General features: G+C 27.2%; 1 protein-coding gene across 14 annotated transcripts; it reads left to right on the top strand.

Annotated features, from left to right (window-relative positions):
• Positions 1-2,282: 2,282 nt before the first annotated feature.
• On the top strand, positions 2,283-27,626 carry LOC145190503 (uncharacterized). 14 transcript variants are annotated; one of them, XM_090089752.1, is made up of 43 exons: positions 2,283-2,302; positions 4,844-4,931; positions 6,559-6,648; positions 6,903-7,187; positions 8,879-8,950; positions 9,789-9,860; positions 10,186-10,337; positions 11,156-11,368; positions 11,696-11,907; positions 12,160-12,271; positions 12,488-12,663; positions 12,832-12,960; positions 13,188-13,347; positions 13,644-13,805; positions 14,090-14,314; positions 14,552-14,839; positions 15,046-15,324; positions 15,407-15,688; positions 16,283-16,570; positions 16,698-16,985; positions 17,178-17,438; positions 17,634-17,807; positions 17,899-18,155; positions 18,648-18,857; positions 18,941-19,009; positions 19,269-19,386; positions 19,564-19,683; positions 20,002-20,077; positions 20,185-20,278; positions 21,824-21,870; positions 21,951-22,065; positions 23,979-24,091; positions 24,204-24,330; positions 24,501-24,654; positions 24,740-24,809; positions 24,901-24,973; positions 25,094-25,179; positions 25,271-25,400; positions 25,534-25,575; positions 25,662-25,721; positions 25,877-26,085; positions 26,282-26,561; positions 26,651-27,626. In XM_090089752.1, the coding sequence occupies exons 4-43, from the start codon at positions 7,003-7,005 to the stop codon at positions 27,113-27,115; spliced, it is 6,645 nt and encodes a 2,214-aa protein (XP_089945878.1). In that variant the 5' UTR covers positions 2,283-2,302; positions 4,844-4,931; positions 6,559-6,648; positions 6,903-7,002; the 3' UTR covers positions 27,116-27,626. The 14 variants fall into 14 exon arrangements, with proteins under 14 accessions (XP_089945878.1, XP_089945887.1, XP_089945879.1 ...); XM_090089753.1 differs by lacking the exon at positions 2,283-2,302 and adding an exon at positions 2,375-2,464; XM_090089751.1 differs by lacking the exon at positions 2,283-2,302 and adding an exon at positions 4,488-4,687.
• Positions 27,627-27,919: the final 293 nt, after the last annotated feature.

Here is a 27,919-nt window from a genome sequence, read left to right as displayed (position 1 = left end):
TTAATGAGTCTGAAAACATTGGTTTCTGTACATGAAAAGTATTATGGAATGTAGTAAAAGTATAATAGGGGCGTAATAGTTATATCATTGTATACAATATAACATATAAAAAAGATAGGGGAGACCGGGGCTTGTTGGCTACAGTTTTAGTTTTTGAGCTCTGTGCATTTCTGGGTGAACTTTTTTGAAGATATCAAACTGCAGCTCAAAAGAATATGAACTTGGTAAGCATGTTCAAGTGTCAAACATTATTAAAAAAATAATTGATGGGCTTTCAAAAAAGAAAAAAAATATGTAGAAACTTACCCCGACCCGGGATAAGTTGCTTGTACTCTCAGGGCACACCATATAAAAAGAGACCTGCCTTCTTTTCTTTTATAACTTTGCATGTCTGTAGATCTGCAGTGTTATATAACTTTAGTAAATTTATGACCAATGCGAAAAGTTTTAAGTTGGCACATGTTGCCAACTAGCCCCGCGATCATTGTGCCAACTAACCCCAAAAGCTTTTTGCCCACAAAATGGCTTATAAATCCCCAAAAACGCGAAATATGGAGAAACGAAAAATGTGACTCGTTAGAGTGAACTATGGAACACTTACATATATTCGAGTTTACTTGTAGCTAATTCTATTGCTTTTATAAATTGATAAAAAACACAAAAATCGCTATAACTTCTATGCGCATGCGCTTATATCCCTGATACTACACTGAAAGATGAACTAGTTATGTAGGAAGGTTTCGTGTGAATTTTGGAAATTTCTGGTGGAAAATTCCAAAATTAAGGGCAGTGTGCCAACTTACCCCTGTAGCCAATTTGCCCTGGTCTCCCCTATGTTAAGTTTTTTTCATATGTTATATTATATTTAATGTAACATATAAAAAAATATATATCGTTTGCTCTGCAATAGCGTACTATTCTATAAAAACGCTTTTATAATTTCCCAAGTTTACTGCCAGAAAAAATTAAAAAAATTTTTTTTAAGCATTCGCAAATAGAAAAGTTGTTAACTTTTTCAATCAATTTTTTGCCCACCCCATATTCAAAACGAAAGCTAAATAATTTTGAAAGAAATCATTTAGAAAAATTTGAAAGATATTCACTCCTTATCTTAATAGACTTAACTATTTAGAGTCGGTATGTAGTTCCCCACCAATTAAAAAAGCTTTATTTAATTTGTTTATACTGCATTGACGTAAATATTACTTATTGCATTAAAAATCTTTAGTGCTGCACTAATAACATAGGTATGCAAGTAAAGGAAGTTTTGGAATATGCCACATTTGACAAATTCTTTTCACTTTGTGACTTGTTAAATGGGGATAACTGTTGTTAGTTTCAGTTTTCTTTTAACAAAATCATTTATTTCGACCGATTTTTATTTAGTTTCCTATCTTTAAATCTAATCTCTTTAAGAGTATTTACGGTTTTTAAGCCTGATCTTTTGAATATTTACCGTTTATAATCCTAATAAAATATCAGATAAAAGAATTTTCAAACCATTAAGCCAAACAAAGTTATTTGTTCCTAATTGCGACAAAATTTACTCTAATGAGAATTTCGAGAGCCCGTGCCTTAAAAGAGTTTTCATTTCTGAAAAACGAAACGATTAGCGAAAGGTTTTAGTAATCCTGTGATAGGGGTTCCTTTTTTTAACATTTTTGTTTAGAGATTTTTATGTACTTTATAAAAACGAACCAATATATATATATATATATATATATATATATATATATATATATATATATATATATATATATATATATATATATATATATATATATATATATGTATATACTAAAAAACGTAGTTTAAGTTTTTGAGAAATTAGAATTATACAGATGGAATGGCTAAAAGTTTAGATGAAACCAGTTTCATTTTAATATTGCTCAGAATTATACAGCTATAAGCAAACTTCGGTGCGATGGGAAATGAGAATAATTAAGCATAAACTAACAGCTAAATTATTAATGAGTTCGACGGCATGAAGTTATTTGTGTTTGCGTTTTTCATTTTCTTGTAAGTAAAGGTTAAAAACAAAGTCACTAAGAAAAATCCAGATATTATGCACGCATATATTGTTCTCCAAACAATTGTCATTCATAATTCAGTGCATTAAAGGAGGGGAAAAAAAAGTTCACATTTTAAATTCTTTTCTTGATTTTTATAAGTGGGGTTATCACTCCTACACGTAACATGCTAAACGTAGATTTACCAAAAAAAATAATAATAGTAAATAAAATCTTTTACTATCAGCTTTTATTGTTATTTTTAATCGTAGAAGGACAAAAAATATACGAAGGTGAGTCTAGGTTGAAGATTCTGGAATATTTAAGGCGTAACCATCCGCTAAACACAATTATTGTTTATTGATAGGTTTAAAAAAAAAAAAAAGACAGTATTTAAAAAAGTTTGCATTTCAAAGAATCCTATGTTGGCTACCGCGGCATCTTTCAACCAATTGGTAACAGATTTTTTTGTTTACAATTAATATTCTTTACACCAAAAATAAAATTCTTAGCCTAAAAATTTTAAGAGGGTAACGATGGAAAAAATAGTTTACCAAAGTCCCTTATCATTTAATGCAAAATTATCTTTTTTGTATGGAATGATTAACTTTTAGCTCTTTAACTAGGTTCAGTAGTTTTCTAATTTTACGGAGGTTTTTCTCTGTAAATAGAACAGAATTCGAATAGCTTATGTCAAGCTTAAATGGAGTTAAGGGTTTCAATGCATATTTTTTTCACTAAAAGTAAATGGATAAAAATAGTTCTCTGTGCTAAGAAACTCATCTAATACAGATTGCAAAAATGTATATGAACTTTTTTCAAATTGATTAATGCCGATGTAATAATCGACGTAGCTTTTTAAACTTTCTTATAAAGAATAAATTTAAAAGCAAATTTTAATGATGTTTATGCTTATTGTTAGGAAAATTCTAGATGTTATTAATCAGGTCCGTAGACAAGGGATAATTTTAGCATCCCTTGCAAATTAAACTCATTGTTTGTTACTTCGGTTGTTAAATCTGTTAAAGTTGATCACCGTGCTAGCTCTTTAGAACTACATCATCAGGAATGTAATCCTAAATTCGCATTATCCAACAAATCATTGAAAAAAACATTTGGATTTCTTCATTTTGCAAGATTTTCCAGTCAAAATCCTCAAATATAGCTAACAACATCACTGTTTTTAAAGAAAAACAGAAAGAAATTGTAGCTTTTGATAGTTTACATACAAATGATCTGAAGTTTTTGAGTTGAACATACGTAGACCAGCAAATGCCCTTGCAGAAAGTGCAGTACCACGTAAGATCTTTTTAGTAATGATGTTGGTACAAGCATTCCATAAAACGAAATCAGTTGTGATAGTATAGTTGAATCATCTCTATTTCTTCATTAGGTTGTTGTTGAGCTAAAAGTTATGTTGCTGATGCAGCTCAATATCAGATTTTCTTGTGAAAACACTCAGCTTTGACTACGTTTTCATAATTGTTTTCATAATACGTTTTCATAATAACCATAATTGGAGAAAAATATCGACTGTTGTTTTGATGCCCTTATTAGAATGCGAACACGATACCAGTTATTAGCTAATTTACAATTTAACAAACTACTGATAAACAATTACTCAAGAGCGAAATGATTTTTCATGATATTCCTATGGACACTGGGCATTGTATATAGGACATCATCATCATCATCATCATCATCATCATCATCATCATCATCATCATCATCATCATCATCATCATCATCATCATCATCATCATCATCATCATCATCATCATCATCATCATCATCATCATCATCATCATCATCATCATCATCATTATCATCATTATTAATCTTATTGTTGTTATTGTTGTTGTTGTTTGTTTATATATTTGTGTTACTAATACTGCTAAAAGCTTTTTCCTCTCGATTAACCTCAAACTTTCTTGAAAAGATTCTTAAGAGTTTCTTAGTTTAATTATTTCTTATTAATAGTTACTTCATCAATTAAAATGTTCAATAAAGAGTTTTCATTTCAGTCTTCTGACCTTTTAATGTTACTTAATTTTATATTACGAATAAGCAATAAGATAGTGCGTTTTACAAAAGTACACGCTTCTTATTTGTTCTCAGGCCTAATCTATTTATTTAGTTTTTTTAAAAATTTAATCGAATATTGAGTCCTCGCTTATTTTTGTCTTCATTTAGCGTATTCAATAGACCTGTAACCAGCGATATTACGTAGGAGACGCTTAAAAGGCATCAACAATTTCCTTACACTGTTGAATACGCGAAATGAAGAAAAAAATCTGTCTATATGTGTTATAATAACAACAATATTTATTATAAGAACAATTAACTTAGCGCACATAAATTATAAAAAGTATTACAATAAAAAGCATGAAGAATAATAATTGAATGTCAATACGTATCAAATATGCATATTTAAAGAAAAAATTTTTTAAAAATTTGGCATTTAGAATTTTTATTCATAAATCTTTCATGTTTAAGTGAGTGAATGCGTAAGAGAAACGCAAAATCTCTTTTTGAAATCTGTTACGTTAGAGATTAATATTATTGACGAAGCGTATTCATACGTTTTCATCTTCTCGTGTTCAACCGAAACGCTCTTATCTACTTTCACACTTTTTATGCAACTACGCTTATAATTAAACTTTGAAATATTTATCACCGTATGAAATTTTTGAATTATTTGTGGGGAATTAGTTGTCTTTATTTTCAATTAATTTCAGTTGGATCTCGTCAAAAGTAAATTTTGATCACATTTAATTTGTGTTACTTATCTTGATATTGATTTCTTTAACACATTTTTTTGTTTAAATTTTTAGAAATCTCTTTTTGATGTTATGTTATCCCAAAGGTTATACAAACAAATAGTGTTTCTTTTTCGTGAAAGATATTCCTTAACTTGTTTTTGTAAGTAAATTCTTTTGTAATTACTGTTTGTTTTAAACAAATTACTTTATTTAAGAAATTTCAAGAATTAGCGGAATGTTCCTCAGAACGAGGAATCAGAGACTGAAATCCTATAAAAACACTTGATCAAGTTCAATAAATAACTTCGTGCGATCATTTCGTATTTTGATTTGAACTTTGCATTTTTTATCCGCCAAAATAATAAATTACGATTGGCTCTAAAATATCATGCTCAGGTTTGCGGAGGAACTTTAGTGTGCATCACGGACCAGTCATAATATAAGTAAACGATAAAGTAAAAGTTGAAAAACTTGTGCGTACTGAGAAGCAAAAAAATTTATCCAACTTGATTTTAAATTTGGCATGAAAAGGCATCTTTAAGACAAACCACACCGCATCCTACAATACCCATTATTTATTGATAGAAAACTCGGAAATGCGTCTGATGTGACGTGACTGCCAATAACTCAGTTGCTTTTAAGTTAATGAAAATAGCTGCGTATTGACAATCATAATATATATTTATATCTTATAAAGCTTATAAAGCTTAGATTATAAATTTTTTTACATGTATATGTGTGTACATACATACATACATACATACATACATACATACATACATACATACATACATACATACATACATACATACATACATACATACATACATACATACATACATACATACATACATACATACATACATACATACATACATACATACATACATACATACATACATACATACATACATACATACATACATACATACATACATACATACATACATACATACATACATACATACATACATACATATACATAAACATACATATATATATATATATATATATATATATATATATATATATATATATATATATATATGTTTATGTATGTATGTATATGTATGTATGTATATGCATATACATATACTAATTTTCCAAAGTTTAAATCTAATATTTAGAAAACGTTTTTGGCAGGTAAAAAAGTAAAAATTCTTTATCAAAAATAAAAGATAAAGAGCGATTGCACTTTATATTCAATTTTTATATTTGAGATTATAGAAGCAATTAAAGTATTAGTCAATTAACTCATTGTTAGTCACACTTTTCACTTGCTACCAGCTACTTTTTGATAAGAATAGCATGTCAAGGACAAATTAAAAACTATAATCACTGTAATGTACTGCAAGGGAGCAATTTATACCATAAATTGATTTAGCGAAATATTAATAGGAATTAAGTTTACCGATCTTTGATACTAATCGAGTCATTAAATCTTCAAATAAGCTGCTTTAAACACAGGATACAGTTCTAAATTTATCAGTGGCATTAGGCGATTAAAAGATAAATGTACAAGTAATTCGTTAAACTTTGTTTGAAAATAAAAATCGTAAATCTATTTAACTTTTCTTTTGGAAAGACTTTATTCTGGTAAGTTTGACTTTTTATAACAATTTGAATGTATTAAAAACCACGAATTTAAAAAAAAAATTAAATACGAACTGTTGTAACGGATATCTTTTATTCAATGTGTTCTATAAAGGAATATTGTAAGCATACCACAACACTTGCTTCAAACGATATTCTCTACTTTTGATTGCTGCCGACGTTGTTTTTTTTAGTAATCGCCAACGGAGAAGATTGTTTGACACCATCTCAAAAAAATCGCGTGTAAAAATAATAAAGAATGACATTTTGATAAATAAACATTGGTAAGAGTTATTTAAAAATTTTTAAAATTTAAAATTTGTAACGAGGATCAAGGAGCGTGGCTTCGTATAAAACGATTGACATTTAATAAAATTTTTTTTTTACACAAACAAAAAGCAAAACGTCCGCAGATTGTTGTACGACGTTTAATAATTAAATTTTCTTGAAGTACATTTTAATAAAGTTTAAGCGGAGAAGAAATAAATAATATATTATCCTTATTATGCGATTCATGGTTATGTTTATTGGAGTTTAGTGACGATTTTAGAGCTGTTTCTGTTTCGAGAAAAAACACCGAAAAAAGGACAACCTTTCCAACTACACTATCTTAATCAAGCATAAACAGTATAGCATCAATGTCAATGTATTTTATCGTTTCACTGCTGTTTGTAAGTTTTTCAAGCGTAAGTTTATTAGATATTAACGAATGTCAAAGCAAATGGGTTCCAACACTAAATGGAGGCTATACTTATCGGGTCGACTGTTCAAATCTTGGATTTAAAAATGTTCCCGAAAATTTATCATCGCTTACTTCGGAATTGTAAGTTTGTTAAATATAATTTAATTCATTCTAGAGGATTTAAATTTACTTTCTTGAACAAATTAACGCGCCAAATTTAAAGCGGTATTGAATTATAAACAAAAATCGGGAAGCTTGTGTCTGAATCAGTATATAACTTACTGTTATAATCAGATATTTCCATAATCTGTTGTTTTTTTTTCCCCCCGTTTTTTTCGAAGTGAAAAATCTGAATCACTGACTCCATACTGATTTCATTCAATTTTGGAATGAACATTATAAATGGTTAATTATAATTTTTTTCTTCTTGCTTTTATGAAACAATATCTTAGTGCAGAAGCACATAAAACTGATTGGTAAAAATGAGTTGCCAATAAAAACAAAAAGCATTTTAAATTATTGGTTTAAAAAAGTCAACATAATTTATACAATAAGTAAACAAACAATTTTTTTTAACATAATGCAATAATTATTTTAAAAAAAACTACTTAATCTTTTAATAAATCTGTAGTTGCAGCTACTTGATTATCTTATTATTTTTCATTTTTCTTTAGTAGAAAATGTTTTGAGTATTTTGAAAATTTTCAAAATAGTGAAAACTAAACTAACACCAGATTTAACTTAACTTGATTTAAAAGTCACCTATTTGCAACTGCTTAATCTTCCAGCCTATGACTTTCAGATAAAACCACCCTTGGGAATCCCAACAAAAATAGTCATTTGGTTTTTCAAAATAATGTATTTTTTAAAATGTTTTAAAATGTTATTAACATTAAATGCTAACTGTTTGATTGATTTTTAAATCAATAAAAGAAATTTATAAGTTTAAAAATTGATAAAACTATTAACATTGTTCATATTGAAATGGTAGTAAATTAATATATAGGAATTTTACTTAATTTTACATAATTTAGAGACAGAATTGTAATCATTTGTGAATAAAGAAAAAGAGTTTAGTAAAATAAATTAGGGCAAAAACAAAGATTTTACCATGCTATAATTTAGGTAAATATCTAATGTGGTTAATATATAGTTAGGTTCTTTGTAAAATTGTTCAATTTATACAATTTGTACAATTTATTTGGTAACTACTATATTATTTATGGATTTTTGTAATTTAACATTTGATTTACATTTGAAAAGCTTAAGGTGACAATGATGCTCATAAAAAAGATTGAAAAATTAAATTTAATTTGATAGATTTATAATGAAAGTTAGCTTAACAATCCAGAAGTTGTAGTAAACCGTTAGATTTAAACAATGAATGTCTACTAGTTTTACTGTATGTATGAAAATAACTAGTTAACAAGCTGAAGAGATTGTTACTTTTATTTTAAGATTGATATCTGAGTCAATTTAAGAATTTAAAGTATTTTTTATAGTTTGCAGAGAACCAACAGCTGGAAAATTGAAAATTTTCAAAGGATTGCGCATCCCTATTTTATAATGATCCTAATTGACTGATATAATTTATAATAATATGCCTATATAGCATGTAGTTTTTTGCATTTGTATTAATGATATAAGTATAGGACAAATGTTTATATAGTTGTATCTCAATCATTTTATCTAGTTATTTCATAGCCTCCATAATTTATTATAATAATACTTACATCACTTCGTGTTACAAATAATTTTTATGTAGTTTTAATATTACTAATTAATTGACTCTACTAATGTACTAATACCCTGTTAATTTGTATTAATTTTAGCTTGTTGAATGGAAACAGTATCTCATACATCGATGACAAGGCCTTGTTTAGCCTGACTTCTCTGCGTACACTGTATGAAATAAAACAACATATCTTCACATGCTTTCTTATATTTTTATGTTTCCAAATACTTCTTATTAACATATACTAATGTTTAACACAGTTTGACTGTTGTAACATTATTTAAATAAATGACATATCTTCATTTAATGTTTGCTTGTCTTTTAGCTTGTGCACTGAGCTGTCTGATATATATATATATATATATATATATATATATATATATATATATATATATATATATATATATATATATATATATATATATATATATATATATATATATATATATATATATATATATCCAACAGATAATATATTGCACTATATTAAAGTTTAATTTTTGTTGCTTAAGCATACTATTAAAGTAAGAAAACTATTTTGACAACTGTAACCTAAAATTGGACAAAATATAAATTGATATTTGATTTAAATTTTTGTACTTCTTAAATCTTGTAAAGTCTATTCAAAAGATTAAAAAGAATGAGGTTATCTTATTTCATTACTTTTAAAATATCAAGTATTAAATGGAAATATGTCATGAACTTTAAGTAGTAACTATGTTAAAATTCACCTGCAATACAGAAGGTATTACAATAAACTATTAATTTGTTACTACTATATGCTCTTATTGATCTTTTCTAATTGTAAAGACTTGCTTTTGACATGCTACTCTAATAACATTGACTATTTTTAAAAGAACAATCAAAAAGGGTTATACATTTTTAAAACCCAATCTTTTGTATTTAGTTGATCTAATATTATTTTTTAAAATTAAACTTTTCATTTTGTGTAAATATTTTGTACAAAACTTGTTCTTTTTGTGTATTCCATATAAAAATTGTTTTAGTGACCTCAGAGGAAATGATGTAACAAAATTAGAAGAATCAGTGTTCAGAGAAAATCAAGGTCTTAAAAAACTGTGAGTATTGCACAATATTGTTTGTTAATATTAGTTAAATATTGAGTTCTGATTCAGTTATCTTCTAAACATCTATCCAAACTAATTATTTTTTCTTATGAACATCTGACTTCCAAAAAATAATATTCTCTTTATATATTCACTTTTTTAATAAACATAATAATATAATCTTTTTTCTACATATCTACAAATCTTTTTTATGATGCATAAATAAACTTATTTTATTTTTAGGTATATGTAATGCAGAAGTTTTAGATAAAATAAAGAACAATTGTTATGTGTACTGCTATTTTAAAAAGTCAACTGCAAAAACCTTTTTTCTTAGATATTTAAGCGGCAATAAGCTTCACTGTGATTGGTCAATATGGTGGCTTGTTTCCTTCTCAAAAACTTTAGAATATTTTGAAGGTCAATGTTTTACTCCAATACTTTTACGAGGAAGAAATATCGAATCACTTACTTTGAAGGATCTTGAAAGTACTTTTTAGTTTTAGCTTTTTTATCATTAACTTTTCTAAAATTCTGCTTTTATTTGTTTACTGCACTTAAACATTTCTATAGAGAGTTTGTTTGACAGAAATATTTCTTCTTTTATAAAAAAGAACAAGAAACTATATACATTTAAACATGCATGCATATGTGTGTGTGTGTATGTGTGTGTGTGTGTAGTTTCTTTTTCTTTTTTATGTTATGTTACTTTGGATATTTTATACATCCATTTTGCCTATATTTCTGTGATTAAATATAACTTAAAAGTGGCAAATTTTTCTTTCAACAGTCAATTTTTACTCAATGAAATAATCCTAAATCTTTAACGTTAATCACTCTTCATTTTTAGTACTAAAATTTCTGATTTTTCAACCAGTTTTAATGATCTTCAGACCTGCAGAATTATCAAATTTGATGATCATTCTTGTTGTTATTGACTTAGTTGCTTGTGGCTCATAAAGCTTTTATACAATATAATCTATATAAAAACACTACTGAAAGAAACTTTAAAACTAAGTTTCACCTAAAAAAATATTTTTGGTTCAGCTTTTTAGAGCACAAATTTTCTTTTACTAGTTAACTATTACTTAGGTATCTCCAATCGCTGATATCCTTAAGGGTAAGAAAAAAAAAATCCTAGGTGATATGACATTAATCTTGAAAATTTATTTTTGTGCCTATTTTAAAAAAAAAAAAAAAATCACTATTCATTTTTAGCACTATTATAAGTTTCTATTGTATCTACATAAACTAATTGGTTAAGAGAATTTAAGTATTGTTTAAAGAGGTTTTGTTCCTTTTTATAGTTGATTGTTTAAGTGTCAGCAAGCTAAGAAATGTTGTTTTGGATGGGGACTATCCAATTACTGTATTTCGAAAAGATAAATCAACAACTGAAGTAATGGTTTATTGTCACAACATGGGTTCTACTGAACCAAAAGAATTCTTAACACTCCCTTCTGCTGAGGAACAAAATTATGTTGAAGTGAAGAATATTTGTGATTTTGAGACTGACCAGAGTAAGAAGTATTATTTATTGCTCATATGCAGCTTAACAAACAAGTTTTTAATTTTATTTATTTGTTGAAATTATTGTTTGAAGAAAAATCCAGTTTTTCTATAGTAACCAAATTTAAGTAAGATTATAATCCAAAGTATAAAGAATCTTAACTGATAGAAAGCAGATAAATTGTAACATAAAATGAAAGTTCTCTATAAAACTATTTCTGATAAATGTTGAAAATTTTTAGTAATAAATATCAGGCATGGTGTTGCTAGGTTTAGTTTTACACTTGCACTATGTCCTGGACAAACAAAATATTGTTTATGATTTTAAACTTTTTTAGAACTAAAAGAAAAAGTTGAACTTCTAACTGATACAGTGTCAAATTTTACTCGTGTACGTCTATTTTTGAATAATCTCACTTTGAGTACTACTGACACAACCTTTAGTACAAACAAAAATTTATTCTTTGGTCAGCCAACGTTATGTGGGGATAATCAATGTTTGCCTGGCAAATCATCTGTTGATCTTCGTGGAACACGTTTTTGTTTTAAAGTATGCTATTTATTTCTTATATTAATATGATAACATTATTACAAATTTAAATAATTATTTTGCTTGATAAATAAGTTATGTTAAGAATAATTATTATAACTGTAATTAATATAAACAATTTACAATGCTCATGAGAAATGTTATTGTTTAAATTATATAGTGCAAAGTTAAAGCTATATATTTATCACAATCCATAGCTTTATGTTAGTCATGATAAAAACTTTTTTATTTATCTAGTCATTTATTGTATAGAGTTCAAAGCAAATCATAATGGAAAATGAATGTAACACTCAGTGTGGAAAATGCCCTATAAAAACTTTTTTGGAGCTTGACTTTATAGATAGTGATAGACAACCATTCTTAGGTAATTATTCTGTACAAAAATGTTATTGTTTTTAAATTAATTGAAATAAATCTCTGATATATTTCAAAATTAATGCTAAATAAAAATTTTCAAGCTTTATCTTGTAAATTTTTTGTTAAATTTTCTTTGAGCAAAAAGTGAAATTTTTTCTGCTTTTTGAATTTCATTATTCCCTGTCCAAGTTCCTTTGTTTTTTTCAACTAAAAACACTTTTAGCTTGCACACTTCCAATTGGAATGCAGAGCAATAAGATATTGAATGAATCTATAACCGCTTCTTCAATTGCTGGAGAGTCATTCTTACCACACTATGCACGCTTAAACAGCTTTCTGGATGGGTGGTGTAGTGGTAGCAATGATGCCTTACAATACCTTCAAATTGACCTTGTAAAGGTATAAAATCTCTTTGTCAATTATAAACTTTGTAATTCTCAGTTTTTTTCTAAATTATGTTCAATGAAGAAATTGTTTTCTCTAAAAGTTTGACAAACTCTTCAAACCACTTTCTAAATCTTTCTTAAATTTGATAATTATTACTTTACTTAAATTGAAAATTCATAGATAACAATAGTTTCTGGGATTTCAACACAAGGACACCGTAACAAAGCTGACTGGGTGACCTCATACAAGTTGTTTTACTCTAAAGATGGTGAAGATTATCAAATGTATCAAGAATTTGGTGAAGATAAGGTTCTCAATAACTAGCATTCTTTCTTTTTTGTTAAAACTATATTTTAGTGCTTTTTTATTGGGTATTTTGTTAACAAATAAACTGGTATCAATTTTGATATAAGAATGTTTTATGCTCTTAAATGATAATTGAAAAAACTGAATAGTTTAAAAAAGTATTTGTTTAAGCAATTTTAAGTAATGATCTTCAAATCGAAAAACTAATGTGAGTGATTTCCTGCTTTTAGATTTTAAAAGGCAACATCAATTCAAACTCTGTAATCACACACTGGTTCTTACCCACCTTCCGAGCAAGATTTATTAGAGTGAATCCTTTTACTTGGAACAATGCTGGAACATCAGAGTACAAAATATGCATGAGAGTTGAACTGTATGGCTGTTTAAATGGTATTATTTTTATTATGTATTACTAATCAAGATTTAATGATGCAATGTATTATTTTTTTTACAGGAGAAAACTCAAAAAAACTCATTACTTTGGTTCTTCTGTTAAAAAATAAAGTTTACTACTGTGTATTTTTTGACTGTCTAAAATAATAAGATTTAACAAAATAACAAATCCCAAACAAGATAAAAACAAGATAAACTATTTATGATATTTCTTTCATTTTTTTTCTTTTTTTGATTTGTTAATTGTGTGTAACTTTTTATAAGTATTTATCTTAAAAGACTTTTTTCTTAAGATTTTTCTTCATACTTGATTCAACATACACCAGAAGGGCAATGTTTATTGTCTGATATTGTAGCTAATAAAGCTGAGCATTCAGTAAAAATGAACTCTAGGTGTGCTGGTGATAGTTATATGTTTACCTATAGCAATGATAAAGTGCAACACACAAAAACAGGTCAGCATTTCTTATGATCTTCATATTTTTTGATTATTTTTCAAATAAAATTAATTATAGTTACATGATCTCAATACATATGTATTTAGACTGGTGCATTCTCTGTATACAAATATATTACAAATAAAATAGTTACAAATAAAATAGTTAAGAGTCTCCCTTCTAAGATAACAAATTAACTAATTAGTTAATTTATATTATTATCAGTATATGAAACAATTTATTTGATGCATGATGTGATTATTACAAAGGTAGTTTGATTTTTTTTCTGATGATTTTTCTAGGTCTTTGTTTAAGCACAAACTCAGAATCAGCATTTATTCTCACTTCAAATTGTGAAACAACAAACCTGATGTTTCAAACAGTTGAAAGTCAAGAGATGTTTTTAATTAAAGATTTAAATGGCAATTGTGCACGAATATATGATAATATTCAAACTAGATTCCTGTTTGCCATTTGGCGTAAATGTGAAACTGGTGGGTTTAGCAGAATGAGGCTAACAATTAATGGTAGTTGTTTTTGAAATAATCAGATTAATTATAAAATATAAAACCTTGTTTTCTAGTTTAGCTATTTCATCAGTTAATTGTGTGAATATTCTGCAACCTTTAAAACCAATCTGGATTGTAGATTGTACCATAAACAGACTGAGTAAAGAAGCTTTTTTTCTTAACTTTAGAATTCATAAAAGCATTTCTTTTGCCTTACTTATGTTTATGAATTTTTATATAACTTCTTCATTTCAGGAACTACTGCTATTTCTCCTCGATTTAATGAAATACTAGACACACTAGACATCAAAATGTTTACAAATGTCAAACTTGTTTGTGAAGCTTTATCTGACCCTATTTCAATTTACAGATGGCGCAAAGTTCATCCTAAATTCAAAGATGTTAAACATGATCTTATGCCCAGTACAAGGCTTAGTGTATTTGAACTTAAAAATGTTACATGGGATGATGATGGAACATATGTATGTGAAGCTTGGAACTCTGAGGGATATGCAGCTAAAACATTTCATTTGCTTGTTCAGCGTGAGTATTAATTTCATCTTTAACATTTACTTCTTTAGGAATATAAAATCCAAGAAGTTTGCGTATATATCTATATAATGTCAGCACCAAACTTGTTCAAAAGCAAAAAAAGTTTATTTTTATATGAAGTTCAGTGTCCCAAAAAATCAAAACATAGCCATTTTGAAAATTCTTTCATTAAAATTCAGTCTTGACTTATTTTTAAGCTATTCAGTGGTTTCAAACAAAACCTTCGAACCAAAAAGTTATTTATGGTAATTCTGTGTATTTTGACTGCGTTTCTCAAGGAATTCCAAAGCCTACAGTTTCATGGTTTTTAACCAAAGGAGATATAACATCTGCTGTTTCAGATAAAAGAGCATATACTTTTGAAAATGGTACCTTGCTTATACAGTCAATTAGTTTTGTAGATGAGGGGAACTATACATGTCTATCATCAAGTCCACGCCTTAATGTAACAACATTTGCAACATTGGATGTTTTTGGTATGTTAAACTTGAACAGTAGTTTCTTGACATGTATTTTTATATTTTTCTTTTGAATAACTTATTTTATTTTTTTCTTTAGCAATCCAAAGTTTCATGAAAGTCCCTGCCTCTCAAAAAGTCTTATACAGTCTTGATGTTTTTTTTGAATGTGTTTCAGTAGGCCAACCAAAGCCTATTGTAACATGGCTACGTAAGATTAATGGTAGATTGGAAGAAATATGGAGTAGTTCCAAATATTTAGTATCTAATGAAAATACTTTGACAGTTCTTAATCTTACTTATGAAGATGCAGGTGAATATATCTGTATCTCTAAAAGTCCTAGATTGATAAAAAATGTATCTGCAGAACTGGATATTTATGGTAAGAACATTTTCTTCTTCATGCTGTGATAACATAATATTAATACTGTACAGTGTATGAAAGTTTTAAGATTTTCATATTAAATTAGTGTCATTTGTTACTATTTTCATTAAAAAGATCTTAAGAAAATAGATAAAACACTTACCATTCATATTCTTTTTTGTCTTTTTTTTTTTTTTTTTGTATTTTTGTTAAAATAGCTTGTTTGTTGGTGATCACTGATTTTTAAACTATAATAACTGTAACTGTAATAGTTTATGCCTAAAAAAGTCTAACAGAACTAATTTTACACAAAATTCACATTTCTTTCTGATAAAAAAAGTCTAACAGAACTAATTTTACACAAAATTCACATTTCTTTCTGGTAAAAAAAAATGTAAAAACAAATCTTTTTCTTTTTAATGGTTTTCTCAGTAATAAAATTTATAATACTTTGATGTTCTGAAGTGACTATGTCTGGTATCACGTTTGTTGATAATTTTCCAAAAATTTAGGACATTTATAACAACTATGAAACTTAATAACAGGCGCAACAAACAGGAATATTCTTAACGGAAATGCTTGGTAGCTTTGAGATCCTTTTTTTAAATTTAGTTACTCAAGAGTTTTCAGCAAAACCAACAGATGCAGATGTTTTATATGGTTCTGATCATACTCTTATTTGCCAAGTATATGGAGTGCCAAAGCCACAGCTTGTATGGTTCTTTCAAAGTATATTAGGAAATGATCCAAAGCCTATTGTTAGCAGTGGAGATAAAGAAATACTTCTTAATGGTAGTTTAATTATAAAAAATTTGACTATGAAGGAATCAGGAAGTTATTATTGTGTTGCCCATAGTCCAGGCATTTCAAAAAATGTTTCTGCACAAATAAATGTTGTAGGTAAATCAAATTTTAGTATGAGATTTTTTGTTAATTTTCTTAAAAAATTTCTTTCTAAACTTATCACATGTTCTTAGGATTATTTTTTATTAATTTTATTATTTTAGCTTTTTTTTTTATTGTTTAGTGACGCAAAAGTTTACTAGTGTACCAGTGTCTAAAGAGTCCCTACTTGGAAGCACTATTTTATTTGATTGTCAATCTGAAGGTATTCCTCAACCTGTAACATCATGGCAGTTTCAAGGTTTGAATTCTGATAAACCTGTGCTAGTTGCTTTAAATGAGCGTTACAGGCTGCTTCAAAACAATAGTCTTCTAGTCTATGATATACAAGATTCAGATGAAGGGAGCTTTATATGCGTTTCAGTTAGTCCAGGATTGGTGGCTAATGTTTCTGCTCAGCTGCTTGTTTACAGTAAGTGAATACAAAGTATTTGTGTAGACACAAACTGTTGCTTAGTTTTTTTTAACTTAATTATATCAGTTAAAAAAAATTAGTTAAAGATAGTTTGTTAGACTTGCAGGTCAATGTGGCTGACATTTTAAAGCTTAAACTCTGAATCAAGAATTTTGAAGGGCATCTCCTGTAATATGCAATTTCATTTAGGCAAACCTCAATTATCACTTTCTACAACTAAGGCAGATGTTTTGGTTGGTCAACCAGTTGAGGTTGTTTGTAAAGTTAATGGAGATCCAGCTCCTGTTATTCAATGGTATAAGTTATCATTAAACTCAGTAGAAATTCCTGTTAGTAACAAAGAAAGATTGGTCTTTTTAAAATCAAAAAAAGAAGATATTGGAGCTTATATTTGTGAAGCAAAGAATCTTGTAGGAGTTGTTCGAGAAACTTTTAAACTTCAAGTGCAAGGTTTTAAATTTTTCTATTTATATTTTTTTTATTTATATTTTTTATTTATATTTTTATATTTTAAATTTTTATATTTAAATTTTTATATTTTAAATTTTAAATATTTTAAATTTTTCTAGTTTATAATTTAACTTTCAGAAAATATTGTTGTTTTGTTTTTATTGTTGCATATTATTACTTATCATTTTTTATTAGCTGCATGTTCCCTTGAAAGGATTGAGAGTGACAATTATCTCTCAGAAAAATATGTTTATGTTGAGAATGAAGATGTTTCTATCAAATGTAAAGATGGTTTTAAAATAAATGGAAGCAGTCATTTAACTTGTTTGGAATCAGGTTCTTGGAATGAAAACATGCCTTTATGTGAAGGTGAGATTTCCTAACAAATCAAGAATACTTTTTTTTTTTAATTTTTCCAACATTCTGTATGTTTCCAACACTTTCAATATTTCTTTTTCAGATATTAATGAATGTGAGGGAGCAGGTTTCTCTAAAGAAAACAATTCTATTAGTAAAAATGAAGAAGAAATTTGTGATGAAAATGCTGAATGTTTCAATACTCCTGGTTCATACCAGTGTCTATGTAATGAGGGCTTTGTAATGGTTCGTTCAAAGTGTAAATTGTTATCACCAGGATCTGAATCTGGAAGAGGTGGCTCTGACAGAAAAGCAACTACAACCCCTGCACCTCAGAGTTATACTTGGTTGAATAGCTTGGTAAAGTTTGCTTTACAAATTAAGTTCTTCTCCTATAATAAAATTACTTTAAATAGACATTAATATATTATAATGTTATATAATAATATTATATATATATATATATATATATATATATATATATATTATAATATATATATATATATATATATACATATATATATATATATATATTATAATATATATATATATATATTATAATATATATATATATATATATATATATTATAATATATATATATATACATTATTATATATATATATATATATTATAATATATATATATATATTATAATATATATATTATTATATTATAACATATATTATTATATTATAATAATTATATATACATTATATATACATAATATATATTACACTATTATATTATTTCTTTCATAAATAATATTTTGTAAGTATAGCAATGTTATTACATACAAATAATAACTTTTAATACTATAAAATAATTAAAAAGTAGTTTTTTTAATTTTTCAGGTGGCAAAATATAAAAACTCCATCATAGATGAGTCAAGTTACCTACAGGCACTCAAAACTTTTGTTGGGACCATTTCTGGATTGCCTCATCACAATTGGAGGGTTGATGCTTTATCTCGATTAGTAGAAGCATTAAAAGTAGCTGTCGAGTTCAGCAATGAAATTGTGTTTAATGAGAACCAAAAAGATAAATCTGTTAACTGTATTCAGGTAAAAAGATCAGTTTAAATGTTTTTTGTACAAACTAATTTTTAAAGTTCTTATTGAAAAATATTCTTCATACTTTTATATAGACATTTGCTGCTAGTGTGAGTTCTGCATTAAGTTTGGATTTTAAAACTGAATGGTTAGAAGTAAACAAGGTATTTTTTTTTAAATGCTACTCTTTTGTTTTTTTTTGTTGTTGTTGTTTTTTTTAAGAATTACACAAAAACCTACAATTATATTGTCATAATAAGTTTTATCAAAAACTTATTGTGTTCAGCAATCTAATAGAGATTTTATCAAAATTTGTACACTTCATTTTCGTTCAGAACTAATACCATAATTTTATCCTCTACATCTTAAACTTTTTAAGTTACGCTCACAATTTTAACTCTCATTTGAATATTATCTTTATAGCAGAAAAATGGAAGTATTTTTCTAATGAAATATTTGGAAGAATATATCATTAATAAAGTAAATCCAATCAAAAAACATCAGCTAAATGATCTGTTTGCATACACGTTTGAAAATTTAGGTATGTTTTTAATAAAGATATGTGAAAAATGTTATTTATCATAATCAAATTTTCTGTAACCAATTTTGTGTAATTTACTGCATACTGAATGAATCTGGAGGAGATTATAAAATCTTTTGAATGATTATAATGACAGTTTTAAGGTATCTTTTGTGTAAAATAATATATATCTCTTAGATATAAGTATACAACCAGTGACAGTTTCTCACCAAAAAGAAGACTTTAAGATTTCTATGTTGAAAGATAATGTGGGACATTATGTCAGAGTACCCAGCACTAACTATCCAGTGATTGAAAGTAAGCTCGTTTGTTATTAAATATGTTAATTTATTACAAATCCCAAGAACTTTTAAAGTTATAAAAATGTAGATTTAAACTATCATAGATCAAATAAGAAATTTAAAATGCTTTGTGAAGTGAATCTAGTGTGTTTAAACTAATGTTAATTAAAGTTAACAAGTTAATAACTTAAAATCATCAAAAATCTTTTCTAAAAACTAAATTTTTACTTTTTCAACGTTCATTTTTTTATTCAGAACTTTTTTGTTTTGTTTTGTTTGTTAAAAGACTTCCTTATTTGAAATATTTTGTTTTGTTTTACAAACTTTTCCACAGATTCAATGAGTGTAGCTATTGTTTATAAGAACTTGGATAAGCTATTACCAAATGCCAAGTTAGAAAATGTTTACAGGTATAATAGTAAACTCTTTATGAATTATAAAAATCATTTGTATCTGTGGTATTTTGGTAATATGATTGGTAATGTGGCCAATGGTAATGCAGCTTTCTCTTTTTTAGTCCAATCATTAGTTCTCAGGTTTTCTCGCTGTCTTTTTCTCACTTATCCAAAGCCTTTATAGATCCAATTCAAATCACATTCAAGCTAAACAAGGTAAGGCAATTTTCATTTGTCTGTACTTTATTTACAATTAAATATGATCAAGATTTGAAATTTTCTTTACAAGACAGAAAAAAATATTTCTCTACAACTGATTTTGTTGTTGTTGTTGTTATTCTTAAACATACAAAAATGTGTATTGTTATACCCCATTTACACCAAAAATAAAACTTGTTTTAATCGTGGTTATTTAAACTTGTGATGCATTTTCTCTGTTCACACTGCTTTTTAAAACCTTGTTTCAAATAAAAGAGTCAAAAAAAGCAGTATCTAAATAAAACACTGTTTTAAAAGCGAGTGTTATTAAAACTCTGTTTTTTTTTGGTGTAAATGGGGTATTAGTTTATTTTGTGACTTTTTTAACTTTTAAGTACTTAAAGTTATTAAACTGAGCTTAGAGTTTTTAGTTTATCTAAAACAAAATAAAAACTCTAAGCTCAGTTTAATTAAGTATAAGAAGTACATAAAAATATACATATATACCTGAAAACATAATGGAAACTTAAGATAAAATGTAAAGCAACAAATATACATGGTGTGAAAAGGTGTAAAGAATAGTTCCAGTCTCAGTAATAGAGAATAACAAGATTATCGATTTCCAAGAATTTAAAAAAAAGACTTTGAAAACTTGTAACAAGTCAGATGGCATCTATTGTCATGCTGGATCATAAAAGCCTAAAAAATCACATATAGAGAGGATTGCTTGGTCCATGAAAACATGTTAATAAGTAGTTTTTAGTGACAAAAGTAAATGTCAGAAAAAGAAAAGTTTTTGTGAAAAGAAATAAAAATGGTGGTGATGAGAGCATTGGTATTTGGAGCTGCTTTAGTTTTAATGGAATAGGTTATGTTCAATATCTTTGCAGCTCAAATAAACCAATACACCTACATAGTGATGCTAGAAAACTTCAAGATACTATCAGCAAGTATCCTGATTAATTAAAATAAACGGTGGGAGTTTCAGCATAATGGGGCTTCTGAAAATCCCCCTTGTACACTCAAAACATAAATGGAAGAGATTAAAATTTTTAATATATATAATAAATAGTAATAAAAAATATATTTAATAAGCTCAAAATTTATTCTTCTGGCCTGCCTGATCAACAGATTTGAATCAAATCAAACATTTGGTTCTAACAAAATTTTCAGCATTTACCATGGCAACTTTTTAAACACTACTTTACATTTTGGATTTGCCTAAGTTTATAGTTATTTTTTATTACATATTTTTATTTTGTTCAATATTTGTAATAAAATTTTATGTAGGCTTTTATCAAATAATAATTTTTCTTTTTAATTAAAAAAGATAAAATAATATATTTATTGGTTTTTACTTAATATTATTTTTAACAAGTTATAAGCAAGAAAATCTTAATGCAAAAGTCTTAACCATTAACTTCTTTTTTGGTTCATACTATTTCAATATTTCATTTGATGACACAACATTCTTACTTTAACATTGAAGAGCTCAAGTTGCTCAAAGAAAACTTCAGCTTTCTAAACTCTTCTTATTCTTCTTGTTTAATTTGTTTATTTTAGAAAATTGCAAACGAAATGTTTTTCTGTTCCTATTGGGATTTTAAAAGGTTTGTTTGAAGTTTTTCTTTATGTGCACAATATTATCAGACCTTGGTTTTGGTATTCTAGTAAATATACTTGTTTTTAGGCCATATAATGGTGGATGGGCAAGGGATAGCTGCAAAACCTCAAATGCTTCTTCAAGATCTGATATAATTTGTGAATGTTCGCATCTTACTAATTTTGCAATCATAGTGCCACAGGTATATTTTTACAATTTAATATGTTTTTTTTTTTTTTTAATTTAACATAAATACTATATAATAATGATTATGTTCTTATAATACAAAAATAGATACAATAAAAAGTCATTTTATTGATTGCTAACAAATCTTTATAATTTAAATGATTAAAAAAATGTCTTAGGCCAAATTTTTTGAAATTTAGAGTAAAACTTCACAAACTGTATTTACCAATATATTTGTTGTGTTGAGACTTTAAACTGTTTAGAAATGGTCAAAAAAGTGACCCTGGCTTATACACTTACACACTAAGTAGACTTTTCAGTATATAAGTTGATGTGGTGCATAAGTCAACTTGATCTATAAATTGAAGTCACTTAATTCACTCATTTTAACTCAAAGTTGTGTCTAATACACCAGTATAATCAGCATTTATTTTACTGACTTGTAAAGCACTTTTTATAAAAGTAAGTTCTATTAAAGATTTTCTAGTCAGTTTTAACTTTAAAAAATAACTTTGGGTACAACCATTGCAAATCACAGCAATTGAGTCGTACAAAATGTTGTACAAACAAATATTTTTCAGTTCATCAACATTTGGACTCAATGCCTGATTGTTTTGATAAATATTTTTAAAAATAAAGGTAGTAATCAAAATGTTAAGTATTTATCTCTTTTCTTATCAGTTTTTTTTTTTTATCTGTTTTTTTTTTTTTTGAGGAACCTTACCAAGATGGCCATGAATTTCATGATTAATTTAAACTTAACTTCCAATTTTAATGTTCTTGAAAACATCAGGGAAATTTTTACTTGACACTTTTCATCTGTAGACAAGAAATAAGCTTCAAATTCATTCTTAAGATCTATTTTAATCTGAGAAAACCTGTTGGTTTGATAATTATTTAGTCAGTAGATTTGTTATCTGATACTATCTAAAGTTATCACTAAATTCCTCAATGGTGGCTAATTGGTATATAAGGCACAAATAATCTAGATAAGTTTGACCCCAACATTCTTCTTCAAATACTTTTTAATTCCACTTTTTCCAACTTGGTAATAAAAATGTATACTATTAATGTAAGTGTTAATTTAAGTGTATATATTAAAGAATTGCTTCAATGAGTTATAAAAAAAGCTTACTAATAATAATGTGTATTAATTGTTAAATCTCCACAAATTTCAACAATTGGTTTATCAATTACATATTAAGTTATTGATTAGAATAATTGTTCAGGTGTTATAATAATTGTTCAAATGTCTTAAACTGTGAAATCTATTTTTTCCTCTGACCATCTACAAAATAAAACTATTTTTATACAACATTATCTTGATTTCTCTTTGGCACAGCTTTCCATCTTCAACCGCTGAATACATTAGATGTTATCTTCCTTGAAGCAAAAAATTTATGGAAACTTTGCAGCAAATCATTAGTATCTAATGATTTGCTGCAAAGTTTCCATAAATCTTTTGCTCTATCCATCTTCTTATTGTCTGTAGTCAGAAATGTTCTAAATAGGAGCAATTTGATTTACTTCTTTTGATATAGCTTTACTTATAAGACCAATTGAATTTATTCTATCCTAAAGCAGCAAACAGCAATATCCACACATAGATATTTTGTTCAATCATATTGGTATTATTCCTGGATACATAATTATCCTCATTTTGCTAATCATTATCCAATATGAAAGAGTAGATTGCAGCAGAAGACTTCTAACTCCGATTCTTTTGAGTTCACTTTTCCAATTTGCATTGTACTCATGATACTTAATTTGGTTTAAAAAATATTTATAATTTGAACAACTGTGTACATTTATTAAATAAGTCTTTTCAAGATAGTTGAAGAAATATAGTTTATATAGGCCTAAAATTACATACCACAAAAATATACTTTTGTATATTATCTTTATTTTAATTTTTTTTTTATATACAAGGATAATGCAAAAAGGATGGTCTACTTGACATTTACACTGACTGCTGCTGTTGGCATTATATGTTTAGTGCTTCTAGCTTTGGTGTCATGCCTTGCTCATATTTGTTGCTCAAGGTTGATAGTGTTTTTGTATTATTTTGGTTTTTAAATCAAAGTTAAGATATTTATAAATTACTTTGTAATTGTTCAGTAAATATATTTTTTGTGGTTTTTTCTTTCTTTACAGGTACATGCAATCTGCTCGTCAAACTATTATTTGTAACATCAACCTGGTCATTATTGTCACTATGATAGCATTTGCTGGTGGCATTATCATATCATATTTACAGCTTGTTCCTGAGACACTAAACTCTGTAAGTTATGAAACTTTATTTTCTATCATTATGTGCTTTGAAGCTTTTGACAACCTTGCTTTTAAAATAGATATATATATATATATATATTAGGTTTTTTGGATTATCTTATTATATACTTTAGTTTCATTTTTCAATTTTTGATTTAAAACAGTAATTTTTTCTCACAGTATTTTTGCTTCTCACTTCTTGGTGTCATACAAATATTGGGAGTTGCTTTCTTCGGCTGGATTTTTGCAGAATCTATTCAGCTTTACTTTTCTACAAGAATTGCAATAGACAAAGGAAGCGGTCATCTTGTTTTGTTTTACTTTTTTGGATGGGGTAATTTTTTTTTACTTAAAATATTATATCTAGTTTTATTTTAGCTATTTTAGTTTAGATACAAATTTTTAAATTTTTAATTTAGGCACACCAATTCTTCTCCTTGCAATCACTGGGGTCTTAGTTTACTTAAACAAGTTTAGTTTGCAATCAAGGTAGTTTGATAGAAAAATCTCAAAAAGTCTGTAATTGTTTATCCAATCATGACCACATTGTTATTTTATTTTTTATTGTCAATTTTTGTAGGTGTTCTTTGCATAAGTTCTCTTTTGATTTGGTTGGAATAGCAGTTGGAGTACCATCTTTATTGTTCATATTGGTAAACAATAACAATTTATACTTAAATATTTTTTTATATGTCATAGTGTTTTCATACAATTTTTAATTGATAAATTAATTGCTGTTGCCTGATTGAATTTCAATACCTTCTCTATTGTAGGCCACCCTTGTAATGCATGTTGTGATTAGTATATCAATGCGTAGTCATAAAGAATTGCTTAATCCTTATGTTGTTAGTCATACCAGGTTTGATGTTTGTGTTCATTTGTAATTTTTAAATTTTTTCAACACTCTGGTTAATACTGCATTGGTTAATTATTATTGTGATCAATAAAAGGCGCGCACTACTCTTCTCCAAAATTCTTCTGTTCATTCACGTTTTGTTAGTGGGAGGTGTGACGATTTTTTTGCATTTAAATTCAAATACAATGTATCATCATATTCTTGGAGCTGTTGCTCTTATCGAGGTGATAGTTTTTCCCTTTTCTTTTTAGTTTTTTAGTATTATATCTTTTAGCATAAAAATGTGCTAAGTAAAAGAAACTACTTATACAAACCTGATTTCTATTTGGTATTGATTTCTACAATTTTATACTTCAGGGTATATATCTGATAATCTATCATTGCTTTTTTGATCGGAGGGTAAGTTAATGAGTTCTATGTACCTATAAATTCCTGGAAATTTTTAATTGTAGTTTTTTTTTAAATATCTAATTTTGTATTTTTAGATAGCTGGTTTTAAAAATCCCAAACCAAGAACAAATCTTACCACCAAAGATACTGTTGTAGTAAGTTTATACTGACATTTTACCATTAAAAAAGTGATTTTAAAATAGTACAAATTTCTTTTTTTAGAGTTTAAGTGAGTTCTTGTTTCAGTAATGAATCTTTACTTAAATATCATTTTAAATTACATGTTATTAATGTTTTTTACATTATACAGACTGCAGTCTCAGGTAACCATGGAAATACTTTGGAAACACTTGCGGCTTCTCCATCGGAAGAGCGGAAGAGTCTCATTGTTCCTACATCAAAAAATTTACCTTCTAGTGAATCTGCGCAAGGACTCTCTCTTGCTACTCGTACACGTGATAGTTCGTCTGAACAACTTGAATGGGATAATTCGTTTGCAGATATGTACGGGATACCAAGGTATATTATTCGTTTGTTGATATGTACGGGATATCAAGGTAAATTATTCGTTTGCAGATATGTACGTGATTACCAAGGTAACTTATTTTTGAAATATTTCCTGAAAAAAAAATTACCATTCTGCCCATTATTATGAGCTGTATACAATAAGTAGTTTTACTTTCAGAATTGTATAAAATCAATAATGTGAATTTAGTATTGGACAGAGTCATGAAATGAAACCCCTTCTACATACTCAAGCAAGTAATGATATTCCAGAAATTATATATGAAGAAAACCTGGCGCGCTTATCTCACTCCACATTTGATTCCAACATTCATAAATATGAATCGTTTAATAGAAATGCAAGTACTTTACCCCGACAAAAACAACGAAACCTCGACGTTGATGAGGTCTCAACTGATGGTAGTTACAAAAATAAAAAGCCTATTCAGCATATAAATAGTAGAGCAAGTAGCATTGTTTCAATTGAGACGGTAAGAAAAGTTCAAGATTTTTAAACTTTGTAAATCTTATAAAGTTCTGTAAAAACTAAAAATTGCGCTATATATTTATTGCGTTTTAGCACTCAAGTGGAGTTCCTAGCCAAGTGATTCCTGTCTATTTTCCTGTTGCTCCTCCGCACTACGAAATGACGATGAAAAAGGATGAGCGATATAGCGATATGTTTCTTGATAGCGCTGACACGTCTGGTCGAGCTAGTTTTGTTATAGATTCTGATCGAATGTCGAATATTTCATCAGAACTCACAAATATTTTATACGAACTGCAAGCATTTAACACAAAACCTAATGATATAAATTCTTTACCGCGTACTAGGGACAAAGTAGATACAATTCTTAGTAGGTCTTCTACTTTTCGACCTGATAGTCAGAAGATTAAAACTGTGATTTTAAAAGACCAAAATAATACAAAGCAAGTTCATACAGACAATAATCGAATTCGAGCATTACGCACTACTAGGACTCGTGCGGAGGCCGATCCATCAGATGGTTACCATGGCGCATCTGATAATTATGGTAGCCTATAGTTGGTTTTTCAAATATTAGTTTAACTATTTTTAAACAGATTTCCTAACAAAATTATTTTCAGACACTTGTTAGGCCATTTTTTACTTTCCTAACTTTGTGTTCGTATTGTTGCTGTTGTTGTTGCTTGTTTTAGTTTTTTCTGAGTAATTTATATTTTTGCTTATGTTTATTTTTTCGTACATTTATTTATAAAAAATAAAATTAACTCCTTTATCGCCCCTCTTGTGCTCGCTCTTGGAATCATTCTATCACGTGAACTGTTTGTGCATGATTTACAAAAAACACAGTTATTTATCATACTTTTGTCTAAATGAAAGTGTGATGCTGCGTTTATATTTCTTTTATTTTTTTATTTTAAATAGTGTATATACAATTATTAGGTTAAGAACGGTTTTTATAACTTATTGATCTTTATTGTTGAAAAAATGTTTTATTTCAAACGCCAAGTTTTTAAATGATTTTTCTTTCGCAGCGTTTAACCTGTACTTTATATAAATATATAAATAGGACTGATGTTGCTTTTTTTTTTTAGTTGACCGTTTCTAAGTTTTAGCGCACCCAATTAAGATATCAAATAGGTACAATTCGTTTAAATAGCGTCAAAAGTTGCCTGCAATTTAAGAATTATTTTACATAAGGCAGTTTGCTTAAGGTTACGTCACCATTACATATTCCTTTTGCTTGCAAATCTTTTGAAATTTTAAGAACAAAAAAATAAGCAATTGTATGCTTGACTTTTGCGAAACCTTTTTCAACATCACGATAAACTGTTAAACTTATTAAGAAGCAAACGTGTCACCTGA

This window comes from Hydra viridissima, unplaced genomic scaffold (genome assembly GCF_058129835.1).
Source record: "Hydra viridissima isolate aposymbiotic clone 2 unplaced genomic scaffold, HvirCarnegie_v1 scaffold_6, whole genome shotgun sequence".
Taxonomy (NCBI): domain Eukaryota; kingdom Metazoa; phylum Cnidaria; class Hydrozoa; order Anthoathecata; family Hydridae; genus Hydra; species Hydra viridissima.
Note: the sequence above shows the minus strand (reverse complement) of the source record. Positions and strands in the feature narration are given on the sequence as shown.

What these genes read in the sequence shown, in the direction of transcription:
- LOC145190503 (XM_090089752.1), top strand. Translation starts at nt 7,003, where the DNA reads ATGTCAATGTATTTTATCGTTTCACTGCTGTTTGTAAGTTTTTCAAGC. An exon ending in TTTTAAACTTCAAGTGCAAG is followed by an intron (nt 17,439 to 17,633) that starts GTTTTAAATTTT and finishes ATTTTTTATTAG; the next exon opens with CTGCATGTTCCCTTGAAAGG. An exon ending in TTCCTGAGACACTAAACTCT is followed by an intron (nt 24,331 to 24,500) that starts GTAAGTTATGAA and finishes TTTTTCTCACAG; the next exon opens with TATTTTTGCTTCTCACTTCT.